The sequence below is a fragment of the Falco peregrinus genome, chromosome 6, assembly GCF_023634155.1.
Source record: "Falco peregrinus isolate bFalPer1 chromosome 6, bFalPer1.pri, whole genome shotgun sequence".
NCBI classification, from domain to species: domain Eukaryota; kingdom Metazoa; phylum Chordata; class Aves; order Falconiformes; family Falconidae; genus Falco; species Falco peregrinus.
Window position 1 is genome coordinate 45798508 of NC_073726.1, and position 20743 is coordinate 45819250.

General features: G+C 38.2%; 1 protein-coding gene across 3 annotated transcripts in view; it reads left to right on the plus strand.

Annotated features, from left to right (window-relative positions):
- ZNF277 (zinc finger protein 277) overlaps positions 1-13405 on the plus strand; it is a 54840-nt gene extending 41435 nt beyond the window's left edge. For all 3 annotated transcript variants that reach the window (XM_055807175.1, XM_055807176.1, XM_027793412.2), the window contains 6 exons: positions 893-1025; positions 8143-8210; positions 9487-9583; positions 10136-10178; positions 11345-11519; positions 13055-13405. In XM_055807175.1, coding sequence (XP_055663150.1) covers positions 893-1025; positions 8143-8210; positions 9487-9583; positions 10136-10178; positions 11345-11519; positions 13055-13247 — 709 coding nt within the window. In that variant the 3' untranslated portion in view covers positions 13248-13405. The remainder of the gene's footprint in view (positions 1-892; positions 1026-8142; positions 8211-9486; positions 9584-10135; positions 10179-11344; positions 11520-13054) is intronic.
- The last annotated feature ends 7338 nt before the right edge of the window (positions 13406-20743 follow it).

The window sequence follows — 20743 nt, forward strand, 5'->3', positions numbered from 1 at the left end:
CTCAGCTACCTCTCTGCCAGAAAAAAATGACCATCATCTATTTCAGGGAGAATTGTCTATTTAGGCTGAAATGCAGATTGCTGTCCTCATAGGCAGTCTGAGTCAAGAGACTTCATTTAATGCTTTATAAGCTCAACTTTCAGGTGTCAGCTGAAACTTTAGTGGAGAGAACAATTATTTTGTAGTACTTGTAACAGAGAATTTAAGACAGCGAGTATACTCAAGTAATGTGTATATATATAAGCACGTCTAGGTATATATGTATGTACATATATGTATGTATGTATATACATAAATGTGAAAAAAATTAATATATATACACACACGTGTACATATGAATTTGTTTAATAAATTTTATTTCTCAGGATTTCAAAACCCATCGATCACCCTGGAAAACTTTCATTTAACCTCACTGTTGAGCTAGAAGTATAAAACTTTCAGTTTAGCTATTTTAAGTTCTTTTTTAAGATATTTAGCACATTGAGAGTTCAGGGAGTTTCAGTCTAAATTACAAAGAAACAGTTACTGGTGGATTACATGCCAGTATAAGTGCATGCTGAGTTAAGAGTTCACGTTGACCTTCCCATGGCCTGGTAGGTCAATTTTGGGCAATCAGACTTCTCTCCCACTTTGCATGTGGGGTGAACAGTAAACTTTTTTATTACCTGTATTTTCATTTTATGTCATTTTTTTCATCTCTGTGTTTGATTGACTCTACCGTGATCTAAGATTATCTTGGACTTTTTTTTTTAAACTAAACTGTATTTCTCATTTAACTTGCTCTCACATGCTTGGGATTAATCTTAACTGTCTGTATCTCCAGCTTATTTAAGGAAATTACCTGTTACTATTTTCATTTTAATATGTCGACCTGTTTATCTTTCTATCTTAGTTTGCAGTGTTTATACTGTGAAAAAGTCTTCAGAGACAAAAACACGCTTAAAGATCACATGAGAAAGAAGCAGCATCGCAGAATCAATGCCAAAAACAAAGAATATGACAAATTTTATGTCATTAATTACTTGGTAAGTGGTTCCATGAATAACTAGTGAATTGACTAAAGAGATACAGACAATGTCTTGTTGAAAGTGAGTAATTCCAAACCAGCAATTAGTACAAAGGTCAAAAATCAAGTGAAGGACTCTTAAGAAATATGTTCATTTGTGGTCTGATATTCTGAATAATTTTTAAACTAAGGAATAGTAAATATTTGTTGTTGAGAATTGATTTTGAGAGATGCAAGAATGTAGCTTGAAGAGATACTAATCATCATGTCATTAGTGCTCAGTCTCTGCTTTAATAACCAGAAGGGAAAATGAGATAAAGTAACAGTAAATGGAGGTCTAACTTGAATGCTGTTTGCTTTGAGCTTGTTTTCTACAAACCTTAAGCTGGAAGTGCTCTTCAGAGTATAAATTAAATGCGAAGAGGGGGGAAATGAAAATTACATAGATGAAAGAAAAAGTGTTTGGTTTTGCCCTCCAGGTAGGTGTATGTTGCTAAGTATTAATATTTTTTATCTCATACCTTTGAGAGTGTGTATGCATGTGTGTGGAACAGATTTTCACTTACTGTCTTCAACTTACGAATGTAGGACGTGCTTCAAAAGCTGCTACATTCTGTCCCAGAAATAACTATATTTCACCTGAACTAGTCTTTGTGCCTTCTATATGTGTTAATACCCAGGTTATAAATAAGCATCCCTGGCTGTTTTACTTACTGTTTCCCTTTGATTTCTCTCCCTAGGTTTTACTCTAATGGTAAGATCAAAAAGTTGTACATTTAATGCTCTGCCAAATCCCTTCTACCCAAGATGGAATGAATTCTCTCTGTTATCCTGTGTACTTTCCTTCCAAAAATCAGTGATCTGAGACCTATATTCTCTTTTATAGATACTCAGATATCACTGCTTTAAAAACTGACCTGTACTTGCTGCACAGTGGAGAACAAGTTAAGTACTGCAGGGTAGATGTTCTCAGCTCCACAACAGAATTGAGCATTCTCTTCTTCCTTGCAAGTTAACAGACTTGAAATTTAATGTTGTAGTTGTTTTAAGTGTTTTTAATAGTGTGTTCTTCTCTGCTAGTCTTGGAGATAATCTTGTTTTCAGAACTTGGCATCCTCTTTAAATTACCTTCTGTCTCTAATTTGCATTCATTGTTCAGATTTTAATCTGTCCCAGCTTTGATCAGGAAATTGAGTTAGATGACTGCCCAGAAGCACAGAGAAGCATGTGATACTCCTTCAGAAACCTGAGATACATGCAGGGAGTTCATAACATCAGTGCAGCCACAGTGGCTGTGTCATGTTAATAAGCAGAATATGCCAAAGTAAATATATCAGCAAGACTAATATTCATATACCTAACCTCTTTTCCCACTCTCTCCAGTGTCTCCAAAACTGGTGGCTTTGTCCACACTGACTAGTGAGAATGGTCTGTGGCCTGTGTGCTTCCCAAACAACATCCAGGCATTGTCTGGGTAGTGCAGAACATGCAAACTTTCACACAGTATGGGCAATCACAGGACAGTGCTCAAGTCAGGGACTTGGGCATCTCTAGACATCGCCAGTATTCTGGGCACAACGTTGCAGAGTAACTTCTTATGCCAGCCTGAACCAATTCAGGTATTGATCAATTAGCAGTATCATTTAAGAGGTGTATTTTTCAGGTCCTTGCTGTTACAGAGTTTGGTAAATACCATTCAAGTAACATATGCCAAACCACCAAAAAGTTTAAAACTGGGCAGGAGGTCTACATGTGCAAAGTTTGTACCAGCATGCTGCCAGTGCTGCTTCTGGGACATACTGTGAATGATCACAGTTCTTTGTCTGGCTTTATGTGCTCTGCTACAGGCATATTTTCTTTCTACACATTTTCAGTTGTCTTTCACCACATTCCACTCAGTGGACTGTTTCTACTGTCTTTCTGACCCTTCAAACTGTAGCCATATCAGAATTGCTGACTTTTCTTCTTTTAAAGAAAGGATTTGGGGGGGAATAAAAGATTAACAACAGACTAAAACTTCTGTCTTAAACACTTATGAAATACTTCACTATAAAATGTGCATTTGCACACTAATGTTGCATGAGATTATATTTTCATTAACATGAAATTTTTAGGCTATTTCCTACATAGTAGAGTGTTTGCTTTCCAAGTAGCCTTTGGAAAACCCTTTATTTTTGCACAAAGGAGAAAAAGATTAAAAGGAAGAACTTTATAATTTGATCGCTGGAGGTTCAGTAGATTGGTCCTTACATGTAAGGAGAAATTACATTGTTATTCTCTACTGCACATATGTAGTTTACAGTAGATTATATTAATGTGATAGGATGCTTATTTTTCAAGCTGAGTCTATATTCCGTGAATTCTAGACGCTATGCAAGGTCTGCTCTCTGTAATGACTTGTAGTGATTTTAGATCCCCTATCCTAGCATCTTACAAGTTACTAGAGGTGTTTTTTATAATGTGTACTGTCAGTCTGACTTCTCAATGAGTCTTAAAGATCTGTGCTTCACATTGCTCTAAATGTTCAGGGGAATTACATGGTGTCACAGACACAGACATAGATTATGTATCTTTTCTGAAATGACAGAATTTACTACTTGATTCACTTTGACCTAAAGATGTAGGCATACAATTTATCTATTTTTTGTGTGTTTTCACAGAAGAGTTTGAATTTTGAGAGTGTAACAAAGATCTTTCTATATGCCAGTTTGATCAAGTTTGTTTTCATCATAAAAAGACTAAGACTAGTAGGTCTCTAATGATAAGCATCAATATTATCACAGTCTTACACACTTTACTTTTAGGATGTGCACCATAAAGCTTTTCTATCAGCAGCTGGATCTTACACTATTTAAATGGATAGTTCTTTATTACAACCATTTTACAGACATTACTGTCCTTTTCTTATATTTTTCTATAACATATTATATTTACCAAGCACTGTGTAAAATAGTCTTATTAAACTGGAACTGGTGGTTTCCTTCATTTTGTGCCTTTTGTACTGAGAGGTTTTAAGAGCTTTTTGTTCAGATGTCCTGAGAATGTCTGCTGAATTGCCTCATGATCTTCTGGCCAGTTCTTACTTGTGTTTTTAAGCTGATGGCAGAGATCCCATTGATTTCATTTAGAGCAGTAGGCTTGCCTGTCTTCTTCCTTTCCCTCCTTTCTGCCTTTGTCTTCACTTGTGTTTTTAGTACAGTTGTAAGAATCTGTTTTGGTAACGTAATTTACATTTTATGTATGTGTGTTAGTAATTCCCTTTCCTAAGTTTTGAATTTGGCATATTACAAATAAGTGCAAATTACTTCGTAAGTAGTTTGGTATTCTGAGACTTTATATGACTTCTGTCATGACCTGCAAGCTGCTTTGATTTGTCTACCCCCATATCATTGATTTCTGTTGTTCTGTTGCTCACAGGTTAGTGTTAAGATCACATGTGATCTTTAGTAAGAGTGGAAGCTTTTTTTTTTGTCACGTGTGATAGATTTCTTTCACAAACAAGTATCAAAATTTATTATTAAACAGTTACATTAAATTAAAGTGGGAGTTTTGCAATAATGCAGATTACTTGAAAGGCAGTGGGGTCTCTTCCCTAGTGGATTTGGAGGTCTTTTTTCGGTATTGTGTAAGCGTGGAAGATTATAGCAATCCTATTTGGAAGAGCTTGAAGTATAAGTTTAAAGAGACCAACTGATAGTAGAGGTTGAAGAACTGAGCCACAACGTATCCAAGATATATAGGTAGGCCACCTTATTTTTCTTTTTTCCAAAAACACTTCTAACCTGGTTTGCTCATTTCTGTGCCTGCGGTAGCCTGTGGCCTCATGACTCACTTTGCACAAAGAGCCAGTTAAAATGGGGAGGGAAGAACCTGTAGTCCATGGTGCCTGCTGGAGGCCCTAGAAGAACAGAAGGCAGTATTAAAACTCTCTTATCCCAGCCCAAGGAACAGAGGCAGGCCGAGACTGACAGGGCCTTTCCTTCTATGTTCACCTGATTGTTACCAGCAGCACTTCATATAGAGTATCCTTCCTAGGAAGCACAGATGTTTATTTTGAAATTGACTAATGGCATATATCTGTAGTAACGTAACATCACTATAATGAATGCACTTATGACTAAGCTAGACAGCTGAAAAATGGCACCTATTACTTACTAGAAAACTTGCTTCATAAAGCCTTTACTTTTCTTCAAAGATAGAAAGATGTTTTCTCCTTATTGGCAAGCCCTATCAGGGGTCCTCAAACTTTTTAACCAGGGGGCCGGCGTGCGGATGCAGTGGCAGGCAGTCACCTGCGGCTGCTTGGTTTCCCCCCCAACCCCCGGTGTGTGTGTCTGTAAATACCGGGGGCCGGATTGAGGACCCTGGGGGGCCGTATCTGGCCCGTGGGCCGTAGTTTGAGGACCCCTGCCCTAAGTCATCTTTATTATCTGTTGGGGGCAGGAGAAGAATGTTTTGTTATGGGGGTTACTATTTGTAAATAACCTGTTTTGACTTACACATATTTTGTAAAATACTAAAGGGAAGCCCTTTATCCCCCACGTGGAGGAATACGTCATATTAAAATTCATCCAATGTCAATTAGCTAACGTTGGGATAAGACCATCTCTTCTATGTGATAAAGCATCTTGTGTTTTGCAGCAATATAAAACGATTTGGATGATCACAGTAAAGCAGGTGAGAAGAAGGGCGAGAGGAAATTTGTAGAGGAAAACAGCATCTGTTTGGAGTTTTTGAGCTCCACAGGCCTGGAACTCTGTTTGCATCTAGTTCAGTAACCGCTCTTTTGGGAAAACTGCTTGAGATACCAGCTGCCGTTTCTAGTTTTTCCCATCTCCACACTTCTACCCAAGTTGGGGTATGTTGCCTCAGGGCAGCACACAGAACTTCTTCCTGTAGAACCTTTAAAACTGCGCTCAAGTTGAGAAGGTAAATTGGTGGTGGGGCAATTAATCTCTGTGCATTTGAACTTCATTTTGGAAGAGGAAATAATCAAACCACACTCATTTGCATGCTTTCCTCACTTTTCTAGACGATCATCTTCTCTGTGAGGTACACAGCAAGTATTTAAAAAAGAAGTTGGTTTTCCTTGGATATATAGCAAGGCCTGCAGGTTTTTAAATTATGTATTTTCTACTGTTTGAACTATTAACAACGTCAAATCTAGTTTTTTCTCTGGTTTTGTTAAGAATTTCTTGGGAATCTCTAGAGATGATTGCTGGGAGCTCTTGCATCTTGTGTGAAAAGAGCAAGGGAAGCTGAATACTTAACCCTTGGGCACCCTTGGTCCCAGATGCCATCAAGCTGTAGAACTGAAGAAATGTCTTTAAAAAAAGAAAGCATAAAAAAATTTGAAAGAGCTTCAAGAATGTTTTGAAGAACTTTTCCCACCCAGTTGGTCAGCTTCAGTCTCTTGGCACTTCGATCACAGCGTCCCTAGTTATCCATTCACTGTGTAATTTTCCAGTGATACAAGACCTGGTTAGCTTTTTCTTTTCCTTTTTTGTTCCCCCTCTGAATATAAATAGATGAGGGAAATGGAGACATCTTGCAAGATCCTTCTCTGCTTTCTCCACAGAAACACCATAAAGAAACAGCAACAGTAACAAAGCTTGTGAGTAGTTTTTCCCTTCCACCTTTAATTGAAAGGTGAAGCTTAGTATTGGCTGCGGTTTTGAGCATACTCTTTTGCACACATATACTTCAACCTGGTAAGGGGAAAAATTGTGAGCTAGATGGAATCATCCTCATTTTGCAGTGGTTGTGAGCTGCTAACCGCTCATTAAGGTGTTAACATTAGCAGCCATAGGAAACTAGTGTGCAGCTGGGAGAACATGTGGTGAGAGGTGTTAATGGCTTCATGTTATCTCACAGTAATGGTGACATTAATGAGTCTCTGCTGTAACTCAGAGAGTTTACACACTACCATGTAGCATCACTGAATTAATTGCTGAATTTTCATTCTGTAATATATGACGACGACATGATGTTTAGAGCTGTCTAGAGACATTTGTTTATCATTTACAGTAACAGATTTTAAAATTCTCATTAAATTGTTAAATGATGGATATCTTTTCCTTCTTTTACCAAACAACCATAAAGGCAATAATAAGACTTGTAAGTAAGGATGTTATTAAATATATTAGAGGGAATATTTGAATGAAGTAAATGAAAGAATGATCTTTTTATTAGCTCCCCTTTTTTAAATGGAGACAAGATTATCAACTATGATCTTTGTGAATCCTTCACAGCCATCAAAAGTATGAATTCAAAAATATGATTTTGATTACAAGTTAGTTTTTGCAGGTTTATTTTTAAAGGCAAGAAGAATCAGAGGAAAGAAAAACACCAGCTAAAGATCACTCCTGGTATTTCAGTAGAGTGCTTTTTATTGCCTGTTATTTATATTGCAGTCATGCTGAGAGTGCTTGCCATTGTGCTGAATGCTGCACAAACGTATTGTTATATGCTTAGTGCTGAAGGTCTTTAAGATATAAACAACACAAAAAATAAAAGGAAGAACAGAACACCATGACTAAATGTGCTTACATTCACATCTGAGAAAAGCATGGAAGAGAAACCGGAGTCTAGCTTGGAGACCTATGCCCTGGCTCATGCTGCCTTCTGGAGTACTCTAGCTAAGTTTACACCATGCATTTTTACTGACATAACCTTGTACAAGGTATGAGCACTGACTGGTGTAACTATGCCAACTTAAGTCTCAGGTGTGATAGCTGCATTGTTTAAGCAGCGTATGCTGCATGAAGAGCAAGGTAAGCATTTTTGATTGAGCAAGTGTGATTGCAAACTAGAGACAGTGATAACATACCCACCTTGGGAACATCTTGGTAGTGTTGGCAGCGCTCTTAGTTTTACACAGAGCTTGGATGGTTTTCTTGAAAGCTCCAAATCATCTTCTTCCCAAACACAGGGTGGGGAATTCCCCACTAAAGGACAAAACAAATTGTGATTTTAAAATTATTACTAAACCAGTGTTACATGATACCTTTAACTCAGAGAAATACCAAAGTGACCCAAAATAAGATGTTGATCATGACTTCTGAGATGTTCATTTAGTTGATATATAAAATGTGATGTGAATCAGGAAATATTTTTTTTTTCTTTTTTCTCCCCAGGAATTTGGAAAGTCCTGGGAGGAAGTGCAGTCAGAGGACGACCGGGAATTACTAGATAACCTAGAAGAGTAAGGATTACTTATGTGCCCATTATAAACACTTGCAAGACCATTGTTATTGAAAGTAGTTACAGGGAAGATGCTATGCATAGTTAGTACACAGTTAAAATACATTTGAGCCAATAAAATCAAATTGTTCTCATTAAAGACACTTCACAACAAGAGCTGGAAATTTCATAACCAGAAGCCTATTTTTCATTTGCGTAGAGCTTAAACAAGAGCCTTCTGGATTTGTAATGATGTAGGCAAAATCGGTTATTTTTTACTATTGTACCAAAAAACAGTTGAACGGGTTTTGCTCACATTTAAAAATCAAGACTAAGCATCAGAAATGTCAGCATGAGAAAGGAATGTTATGCAGAAGTCTGATAAAAAGGTTGCAACTAGAGATTAAAACAGGATTTTGAAGGAAACTTGTCAGCAGTGCTGACTGAGGGCAAATCCACCTCTCCTCTGCATTCTTCTGTGGTCCAGGCCCTCAGATTACTACAGAGGTGACTTCCTTGGCCATAAAGAATTGAATCAGCAGAAAGTAATTTGTGGGTATCAGGGCCCCTGACCTTCCTGGTTCTGTCTGTGACTTGAACTTAATTTTACTTGATTATACCTGGTTGCAATAATATTTCTACTTCTCAGCAGTACTGGGATTTAAATGGACATGTTGGTGTGCATGCATTCTCTGTGTGCATGTCTAAATGTAGCATAAATCAGTGTCTCTTCCAGGAATAATAATATTTAATAAGTAAATAACACTTAGAGTGAACTCTGCCTGATGATTATGTCTTTGGCTGGCATATTGAACGATTAGAAAGGTAAAAAAGAATTTTAAAAGACCTTATAAAAATAAACACTGAATGCAATATTTGATGAGGCATGGTTTAGTGGTGGTCTTGGCAGTGCTAGGTTGACAGTTGAACTCATTGATATTAAAGGTCTTTTCCAAGCTAAATGATTTTATGATTTGCCAAACCAGTTAGAAACTGAAGTTAAGATCCTGTTTGTTAGTGCAGGCAAATTCAAGTAGGATTTACTACCTCTCTGCACAGGATTTACCCAAAAATAACTGCTCAGTTATTCTTGAATCTGTAATTTTTGTTAGACTGTAAACCAGGTTCAAATTGTGTATCCAATTATAAATCCACACTGTCTCTTCCACTCCTTTGAAGTATTCAGTTTCTCTGGATGTATTTCTAGTGCTGTGAATGCAGAATCTGAAGGGCCTTTTCACAAAATGTCTCTTCTCTTTTCCACATTTAAATGAATCTTTTTGACTCTTAATCATAAGAGACTGGTCTGACTGGGAAGACCATCCTGTATGTGCAGTTTGCCTGTTCTGTGAACAACAAGCAGACACCACAGAAAAACTCTATCTTCACATGCAGGTAAGACTTGTTTCAAATAACAGTTCTTTCATCACTTTGGAATTAAAAAATAGAACTGTAGCATCTTTGTTAAGGTCAAATCAGCTGCTGCATTAGAATGCCCTCTTTAGCACAGCACTAAAGTGCTACATGCGTGTCCAGCATCTGTTCTCTAAAACAGAGAGAGGAGTCAAGTTTTACATTGAGAGTATGACTAGCTATTACTTGCGAGTGTACAGATTGATACAGACAATAAAGAGGTAGCATCTTTAATATTATAGTGGCTCAATGATTTAATACACCATTTAATAATAACCATTTAATATAGCAGCTTGATGATTTAATAACCATTAAACTTAACATCTGCGTTTTAGTTTTAATAAACTATTTAGCAGGAGCATTGCAGTTTAACACAATACAAAAGTCTGACAAAACAAAACTTTTGGGGGTTTGTTTCATGTATTAGTGTTTGCATATGTCTGTGTCAGTCTATGAAAAGCTGAGCCTTTTTGACTTGGAGTAATAGAAATAGTGGAAATAAGGTATTTTTTTCTTTCCCTTTTTTCCCTTCAGAAATCACATGGATTTGACTTTCCTAAAATAAAGTCAGAGCATGGTGAGTAAGAGGTGCTGTAACTGTCAGCATTTGCCAGTAGTGTGGGGAAAACCACATCACAAGAACAGTGGAAAACAACTTTATCAATCTGATTTTTGCTTGGACATTTATATTTTCTGTTATGGAAACTGTTTCTGCCAGCTTAAAAAGAAAGCCAAGAACACTTCATTTTTCTGGAACTGTTGTAAGTGCCAATGATGTGTGCCATTTTCTTTAAAAACATCGGATTCTTTTGCAGACCCACTTTATGAGTCCCAGGTCTGGCTGCTGGAGCCCTGAAAATATTGTGATTATGACTAGTTTTACTACTGCTATTATGCCGGTTAATACTTGTTTGCAGGTTAAAATATTTTTTTTTGTTTGCTAAATTTTATTCGGGCAATGTTTGCTTTCTGCTGTAGTCATTGAGGTTGGCAAAGACCTTCAAGATCAAGTTCAACTGTAAACCTAATACTGCTAAGTTCACCACACCACTAGATCGTATCTCTAAGCACCACATCTACACATCTTTTAAATACTCCAGGGATGGTGACTCAACCACTTCTGAGGCAGCCTGTTCCAATGCTTGACAACTCTTTCAGTAAAGAAACTTTTCTTAAACCTCAGCGACACCTCCATGCTAGATGAACCATTGTCCTCGTTATTGTTTGGTTCCACTTGTAGATCCCCATACTTATTATGCAAGGGGGCCTGGGAAGGTGTGATAGTCGCAGGGGAGATGCTCCTGCTGTGCTGGGCAGGGGCTTGTCACTATTGCATCCTATCCCTTAAGTCATCATGTTCAGCCAGACAGAGAAAGGATAGGAAATCCTCCGTATCATGTGTCCTGTCTGCCTGTTAGGCCTGTCTCAGGGAAGATGTGATTCCAGTAGTATGTCTCTCTCGCACTCCGTGATACTCCTCAGCCTACTCACCTCCTCCAGGAGCCCTGCCATTAAGCAGAGAGGTTTAGACTGAGAGGAAGCAAAGTGCAAATTTTACATTGAAAGAAGGACTAGCTCCCCTGCAGCTGGGAAAAAGCATTTGTTCAGTTAATTTGCTGTTACAGCATTCAGGCAGTGCTGGTCTTCAGGAAAATCTTATCAATCTTTATGCTTAATCCAAGAAAGCATTTGTAAATTAAGTCTTATGTTTCCCAAGTGCTTGTTTGCTACCATCTCTCCCAGGTCTGAACTTCTATCGGCAAGTAAAGCTAGTGAATTTCATCAGAAGAGAAATCCATCATTGTCGTTGTTACAACTGCCAGGAGAAATTTCAGTCTAAAGAAGGATTGATAAGTCACATGGAAGAGACCAAGCACATTAGATTGCTGCCAGCCAGGTCTATGTGGGATCAACCACAGTGAGTGCAAACATGTTTCTTCCAGCATTTTATACTGTTACTTGATAATGTCTGTAAAACAGGTGAAAGTTCTGGGGTTTGCCAGTACAAAGGTACCCTGAGCTCCCCAGCTTTACTGGCTCAGATAAAATAAGTGGTCTGAAAACTATTCAGAATTAGAGATCTCAGTACTATCTGAAGCTAAAATGAACATGGGATACTGCTGTTCTGGTTGCATCCAGGATGCACTGTCTCTGTAGGTTTTGTCTGCAGTGTCAAGTCAACATACTAGAGAAGTTTGCAAAATGGTCTTTTGCCTGTATTTGCAGTTGTGCAGTACACAGTGAAAGGCATACATGGTGCAGACCACGTTCCCTCCTCGTGGAACCAAGATTGAGTCTGTACACCAGTGACATCTTTAATGTCCCTGTTGTAGGCATGAAGTCTTCCAGCTGTTGGCTCTCCACACAGATGCAGTTTGTGCCTGGGATGGCCATCTAGCACATGTTTTGTTGCCAGTAAAGATATGCTGTGGACATATGGTTCTAGAACCAAATCAAACACCTTCTTTTGCTTGTCTAATATATGCATAATGTTTGCCTAACTTAAAGCATCAAAGCAAGTTGGTTGTTTACACTTAGTTTTCTCCACAGCAAATAAAGAAAGTGTAACATAACACTGGTTCAGATTGTAAGTAGGCTGAATAGGTCTGGGGGGATGATGCTATAGCTCGTAGAACACAGGGAGTGTTCTAACTCAAACACCTCAGTTGAGCATTTGTTGTGGAACAAATCTAGATCTGCAGCCTCAGTTGTGACAACATACAGGTGAAGAAATAGAGGGAAGGACTTGTCTGTAGCCAAATCTTTTGTACAACTCTAAGATGTACATGCCAGTTTGTCACAGCACTATACAAACTAGCCAGCTGCAACAAGGCTGTTACTGCCCCATACCAGGTTAACTTCAATAAGTAGTTTCTGCACCTTGCCCCGGCATGGCCATCAATCCCCCACAAGGTTTCAAAAGCTCATCTACTGTCTGTGCTGTTTCTTCATCCTCTTCAGGCCAATCCACCCTGCTTCTTGCCTCTGCTGCATCCAGGGTCTTCCTTCTCCAGGCTCCTCTTCCAGCCAGCCTCTCCTCACCCAGGCCCTCTTCTGTCTCTTTCTCCTGGGACTGCTCCTTCATCCAGGGCACACGCTCTCTCCTCCCTCTGCTTCTTCCAGGTCTCTTCCTCCAGTGCTCCTCTTCCAGGCCCCTTAGACCTATTTAACTACTTAGCAGGAACCAGCCACAGCTGCTCATAATCCACATCAGCCAACCCACCGCCCCTGAAGCCAGCCCACAGCTGTATGTTATCAATGATAATTAACCTGCTTTCATTCCTCTGTAATTCCTCTACACCAGTTGATTTTTTTGGGTATGCTGCTCAGTGTCATTCTAGACAACCAGACTTTCTCATTTTTCCTTTTTAAAAATCAAATCTCATAAAATATGCTCAGCATGATTCAAACAAAATATGTGACTATCTAGTAATTATGCCTTGTTGCTTTCAGGTATTATTTTCCTACCTATGAAAATGATACACTCCTGTGTACGCTGTCGGACAGTGAAGATCTGATAACTGAAGATCAAAGTGAAGATGGCCCTGTTGTAAGTGAAGATATATCCAATCTAAAAGCTCTCAAACAGAGCAGTGTTTTAAACCAGCTCCTGTATAAAGAAGAAAAGAATCAGGAGAAATTTTGACCTTGAATTACAGTTGCTGACCTTTTAGTGTTTCTTCTGCAAGACAAAAAAATTTACATACTTTCACTAGTACCGGAATACAATTTAACTGATAGATGTTATCACTAGGCAAATATTATATATAAGCGAATGTTAAATAAAATGTAAGTGTAAACTTCTGTGGTTTGTCTTCCTTTTAATTTTAGCTTTTTTTTTTATATGCTGGATTTTCTGCTTGGCTCTCCAAAAACCTTTAGTATTATTTACAAATAGGATTTTTCACCATTTTTTAGGTTTTTGTGTATAAATCAGAATTGGAATTCTATTTTAAGGCCATCTTGTGAAAGGCACAAACAATTGAGACAATGTATCTTGATATATGAGCCAATGAGTGAATCTTCTATGTGTCAGTGCTGTTAGAGAGCACACAGAAAAGAGCTTGAATTTAATTCTTGGTCTGTTACATGAAACAAATTTTGCTATTTTTAACCTTAGACCTTCTTCAAAGTGAAAACAGATATCTCTCTATTATTCAGCATCAGTATATAAGATATATGGTGCCTGTTCTGAAAACTTAGAAACACCGTTAGAGCTCTGTCTGTCCCATGGATATCTGACTGTATGGAAAGCTGTCAATCCAAAGCCTAAAAAAAGCATAGGAATAATTGCAATCTTGGTTGCATCAAAGATCCGAAGAATTTAAAGTAGACTGCTTGTATGGTCATGAACTGAGATACACAAGAGTTACTTAAGGGATTGCAGATGCATAAATCTAGATTAAATCCTCAAAATCTCAATTCTACTCTCCAGTAAAGTTACTGTATTTCTTTTAATATTGAACATTTAAAGTTTCCAAAGTACCAGAAGGTGGTCAGCGTGTCCAGAAAGCACCTCAGTCTTGATAGGGCAAAGCAGCCTAGAGCACAGGTCCTGCTAGGATAATCCAAACTAGGTATTCCTGCCTCTCTTTCTGCTATGGAATCTTAAGAAGTATATCCAGAGTTCAGGTTTTGCTTTCCCTGATATGTATAACTGCTTTCAAAACTGGCAGCATGGGTTTTTTTTCTTCTTTAGGTCAGTGTTAGTGCACTGGCTCAAAGTATAGGAGTCTCAGCTCAGTGCCCTTCCCTGCTGAGAAGATTTAAAGCCACGGCACTGCCTTTGCACAGCCTTCTTTACCTGAAATAGATTGCTGTCAGTAAGAGTTGTTGTTTGTCATTATACAGTGATTGAGAATGATATAGCAGCCCATGGGAGCAGGGGCTAAAGTTCAAATCTTTACCTGTGTTCTGCTAAGCTTCCATATCCAGCCTAATTCACCCTACAATATTTTTGCATCAGTTTCTTTTAATTTGCATTGAACTTGCTTTCTCCTGGCATTGCCCGTCACCCATTACTCCTGGCATTACTAGCACCTCTCTTTGCTTCCCCTTTCTTATTTTCTCTTGGGGCGTAGGTGCGCTGGAGGTAAGTTTGAACAACAAGATGTGGAAAATGTACTGAGGAAGACAGATCAGCCACTTAACTGCACAATGAAACAGAGCCAGAAGCAGCATCTGACTCTGTCAAGAGGAAATGGGATAGAAGTGGTTCAGCAGGTGCTGAGAATACAGACAAAAGACAAAAGAAGGGGGCAGGTGTAATCATATGTCTGCACTGGCTTTGATTAAACTGGTACAAAAATTTAGGAGGAGCAACTCCAATATTTTTGAACTAGAACATCTGACCATCTTAAATAAGCTATAGTCTGTACTTCTTGCATTTGTAAATTTCTTAATTAATTGCAATGGCTGTCGCTGTTGATTTTTTTTTTCTCTTTGAAGGGATTTTCTTCCAAAACAGTTAATTTCTTCCTAAATTAGAAATTAATTCCAGTCTGATTTTCAGTCAGATTCTTAGCTGAGGTGGGAGTAATAGTTGATGGGGTTTACATCTGTGTGTTGAGCAATAGAAAAAATCAGCAAGAGAACTATGGCTAAATTAGCAGCATGTTAATGTGTTTTATGGCAAGCCCATCTCAGAAGGGCACATTAAGGGAAAGATAACATTTTATTGATACATCATAAAGTGAAATTACAAAACATTTCCTAATCATGTGGAATGTGATGCTGAGTCACTCAAATCCCTACAAAATGGAAACAGGAATGTTAATATCAGCAATATGGCATAACTGGTATGGTATTTGAAACAGCAGTTTATCAGTGTAGGCTTATCAGTGTAGGATTAAGAGAATATCTTAAAAGAACTTGTATAAATAATGTTTTGGTTGTCTTTTTTGAGTAAAGAGAAGGAGGTACTTAGGAAAAAATTATCAGCAGTGTGTAACTGTTCTCTGAAAATATAAGGAACATGAGTCAGCAACAAAGTAGGTTTAAGTTTCAGAGAGTTGGGTACAGTTTCTAGAGTTAAAATTGAGCATCTTCATTTAGCACAATTATGCTTCTAATTGGCATTTTGCTGGAGCATACATATTTGTTCATATAATGGCCACAGTTTTCCCTAGGCATCCTTGTCCTCTATCTAAAGCAAAGCCAACATCAGTGTCTGTTTAAAAACTGAAGTTATTTTTTTGTCACGAGTAGAGGACACAGTTATGACTGCATGCAGTGTATAAGCTCAGCTGTTATATGAGCAAATATGTCCTTCTAAGAAAAGACCATTCTTGGAACATTACAACAAAAACAGTGTTACCATAAATCATGGAATGACAGCTGGGGTAGGCACATGCTCTTGAGAGAGTCAGATCAGGAGGTCGATAGGTGCTACACACTCACTTTGCTTTGTCTAAACTCATCCCCTTGTTTAGAAGGAGCTGGGTAAATGGAGGAAATAGGCTTGTGTCCTGATGACTGGTAATTCCTCCTGCCCTTTTTACAAATACCTTAATTATTTCTTTGATGCTCCTCCACACACAATTAATTCTGATAATTCTGTGCAGACTTAATATGACTTAACGAGTTAATGGTTGTTGACTTTCATTTAAGGTGCTTACTGTTTTCAGTTTCTGTAATACATTGTCTGGCATGGTGTGAGAGAGCTGTCAGCGGTTGCACTTGGCTGGCTAAATGATAACGGATGTGCAAAGCACCAAAGTAAGTCTCTGAAAAGTCTCTCTGCTATTGTCACCTCTCAGTGCCATCACTGCTTCTGAATTGCAGTTAGATCTCTACAAGTGAGTGAGGTGTTTGGTACAGTGTCTGTCTTTCTCCCATTTTACAGTGTGGTTGACCCAAATTTGACACCAGAAACTGAACTGTGAACAGAAGTGCAGTCACTTCTAAGGTTACCGGTCTCCATGCTCAAATTCAAGTCCAGAGTGGACACTGGACATAGGTTCTGGCAGCATCTGCCATCCACTGCCATTGAACAGCAGCAAATTCCATGGCTTTGCTTATGACTTGGTGCTGCATTAAATGGTCTTGCACGATTGGCATTTTACTTATACAGAGGGAAAAGAGAATCAAAGATCCCTGGAGAAAAGCTGTATTTCACAGAAGCAACTTGAAAAATACTTTTGTTTTCCCCAAGAGTTTTTGTTAAGTCGTGGTACTTTCAGGGCCTTAGTTACAATAGGACGACTTAAGTGTCTGTGGTCAAATTATGCTCTCATCTGTCTCTGCCAGGTACCTCAAACTTGGTTACATGGAACAGTTAATTTGTAACCCTAGAATGAATTACTTCATCCATGTAATAATAGTCATTAGAATCAGCTGCTGTAGTAATACTACAGGCAACAGTGGCTGCATGAGGAAGCTGTTTCATGTAAAACGCATTCTTTTTCTCCATGAGCATTGAATGTGCTGTTCTCCCCAGTGGTTAATGGGGTTTTTTCTACTGGAAGTTTTCTGCTACTCAGCCATGCTTAATTTACCTTCTTCCACCAGTGAAATCTTTAGTTGTTTCTTGAATTTGATTTTACAGCTTCTCCCAGACTCTTGCTCATGAAGATAAGGTATGTATTTTAAGAAATTACCACATAACCCTGTAGTTGAACTCACATTCAGTATTTTACATCCCTGATAAATTCACTGTCTCCATAGGAAGAGCAGGGGAATTTAGGATATTTACACCTAAAAACACATCAGTTGTCTTTGCATAAATTTATATAGAAATAAAAATATTTTCCTTCTGCAAATGTTCCTTGGAACAGTTTTCTCCATCTGGTTTACCATCATGACACTGAGAAGCTGCCTATGTGTAGATTACATATGAGCCTCTTGTCTGAGCTGCCATTATAATCAATAAATGTAGTCTGGATTCTAGAATAATTCAGGTCACCCTAAAGTAATCACCTAAAATTTTATTCAGTTTCTTTCCCACAGACATCTAGCATCCATCCGAGATGCTTGAAAATACCATGTCTCCAGCTGCTTCTCCTGAAAGATGCTGATCTATTACAGGTCTTGTGTCAGTTCTGTCAACCACATGTGAGCATTTCAGATACCATGGAGCATCTGAGATGGCATTGAGGCATGCCTAAGTCAAAGCAGCTAAATCCAGCACCTTTGGCTGGGAAGTAAATACCTCCTTTGGGCTGCATCAGCTGTAATGGAAACTTAGGCACCTAGGTCGCATGTGTTCCACTACATCTGAACTCCTAAATTTAGTTATATTAGTTTAGAGCTGAATTCTACCCTACTATTGTGCGATTCATTTAATCTGAATGTAGATATCTACATGGATCAGATGATTTGTCTTCCGGAAGGGAGAACAAGCTTCCATAGCTACATTGGAAATACCTAAAACTAGTCATTTAGTTTCTGCTGCTCTAAGTGTTTCTGCTCCCACAACAGCTTTAGGGATAGGACAACAATTGGTTACCCTTTGGCACATAGGGTCACAGGTTAAATTATAATCATGGATCTAAGTGTAGAAACCACCAAGACATAGCAGAAGTAGCCCACAAAACATTCTTTATAGATATGCTTCTGTGACTCAAGGAATCTCGATTACAATCTGCTACCAAGTAGATGCATGTTAAACAGGAGTAGTCAAGAGGCTGAACAGTTTCTGCAGATACGTTGTGATGTCCTTGTTCTTCCTGCCCATGAACATTGTGGCTGTGATTTTGTCTTGGAAGTCCCTCCTGAGACTGTATGCAAGTGAAAAAGATGGTAATAGAAGTCCATAGACCTTACTGAAGAATACGGCTAAAACTTGACTCCCACTCGTACCTTTCTAACCACATCCCAGGTTTTTCATTCATAATCTCTTTGTTTACAAGCATTTTGGGTCAAGAACTAGCTTTCTCTTTTTTAAGATGTTATTTCCAGCATTTGGCATGCATGGCTTAACCAGACTGAAACCAGCAGGCACTAATACAATGCAAAGTAATGACATTGTAATGACATCTCAAAAAAAAGAGCTGTGGTTTATGGTGATTAATTTAACCTGGCTCTTGACAAATTGTAACAATCTTTGTACCAACTCATCACAGCAGAAAACATCAGGTAACACTTAAAATAACATATATCCCCTTGGGATGCCTTTGCAAAGGAAAGAGTTTGTAGTTTTGCACAAGACTAGGACTGAAAAGACCCCAACAAAATGTGTCCCTCCCTGTGGCAGTGCATACCTTCAGTACCAGCATAAACCAGTAAAGCGGAACACCACAAGGACTTTGGTGTGAGTTCTAAGAAGAGCGGCTGCTGCTAGGTTTGAAACCTAAACCGGATATTAGTCAGTGCTAATTATTGTTTTAAAATCTGCAGGCTAGCGGTTGTTTTTACAAACTGTCTATCTGACTATATTGCGAAGAGAGTACAAGGAGTATGAGGAGCCTTATCACATCAAAGGGAAGAAAAACATAATGCTCTTTATCTGCATTTACTATTCCGGCATACCCACGTGCAGTCAGACTCTTACTGCTCCTGCAGCGTTTCTTTCGGGAGTATACCCACTGGTATCATTACTCAGATAAGAGACATTCCAGAAGCCCCTGCTCTTCCCTTTCGCACCACAAGGAGCCTTGAAGTGCCAGTGGCAGCTCCCTGGTATTAAGTGCCAAGCAGCTGAACAATGATAAGTTGCAAATGTGATTATTTGGTATAAACAAATGCTTCAAAATTCCAAACTCTGAGGAGGTCATGCAATGCATTTTTGTATCACATCACATAAGGATGTAGTGAGATCCCTCAGAGTAATTACAGGCAGACTTTTGGCATCACCTTCGGCCACAGTTTCACTGAGTGTGAGGAGACTTAATTTTTATTTCTATGCTCTCTGGAAATATCAGAACATTACAGAAATAAATAATGCAGGAATTGCTGATTGCTCATTAGAGAGTCTGCCATTATAAACTGCCTGCCACAGTTTGCAGAGAGAGTACTGCTTTAACCTTCAGGTGGCTTTAGCCTTAAACTTCCAATTGTATTTTGGTCAATTTGTCTGTCTTCACACCATTTACAGAAATATTGCTGTGTATCTTCACAAATATTTGACCTATTTTTTTAAATTGTCTGATATTTTGTTTGAATCTAGGTGAAATAAAGGGCAAATAAGTAAGGATGGAGCTTAGCATTTTTGAAGAAGAATCATGATGCTGGCCTCCTGTATTTTTACACACAGTAACTTATCACGCATCCTTTGACAAATATTGTTATTTTCCTGTGCCTCAGTTTCCTAAACAGCAAGATTGTGATTATATGATAATAACTACCAGGGAAAAAAAGGCACATATAAGATTGGATTCCAACGTATGCATGCAGCTGATCTGCATTAGTCAAGTTTTCATATTTAAAGTACTTGGTTTATGACTAGGTCACAGACAAAATAGTTGCTCATTGAAGAAGAAACTTAATGTTGTGAGTACATTCTTCCCATAAGGAAACAAAAATCAAACATTTTGAAAATGACATCTTTTAAAAAGAAGGGTCAACTTCTGAATCAGATTTTTCAGACTATGTCTGGTTTGCCATCACTTGAAGTTTTTAAGTAGAGAAATAATATTATGTAAAAGATCCTCAGCTTTCAATCACATTATAGATCTTCCAAGTGTTTATTTAGTTGCATACTAAGGAAGACTGATTTTCTGTAAGAAAAAAAATCACTGCATAATGTAAAGTAGCTATGATCCACACAGATTAGAGGTGTTCATGCTAGTCTCCTTTAGCCTTAAAAGCTATAAAACCCTGAGTTGGCCGAGATTTAAAAAAAAAATAAAAAAAAATCCTTTAAATCATTTAATTGTTCCTTTGAATTGTAAACAGTCTCTGTTTAAAATCCTAGCTCTCTAAGAACTTTTCAAGTGCAGGTTTAATACTTACCTCATAGAGTATATACATGTGAGCTAGATAAGATTTCTCAGGGTTCCCTTAAGCTTGTCTTACCGCATGTACCTTACCTTTGCTTCATCCCAGGACAGTTTCTGCATAAAACAGGACTTTATTTCTCTAATAGAGCTGATACTTGGGTGAGATTCTCTTCTCAAAGGTTACTGCAATGGCACTTTTGTTCCTATTCTCATCTTAGCCGCAGGCCTGATTTTTCTAACTTGCTTTGAGTCAGTAGGCAAACAG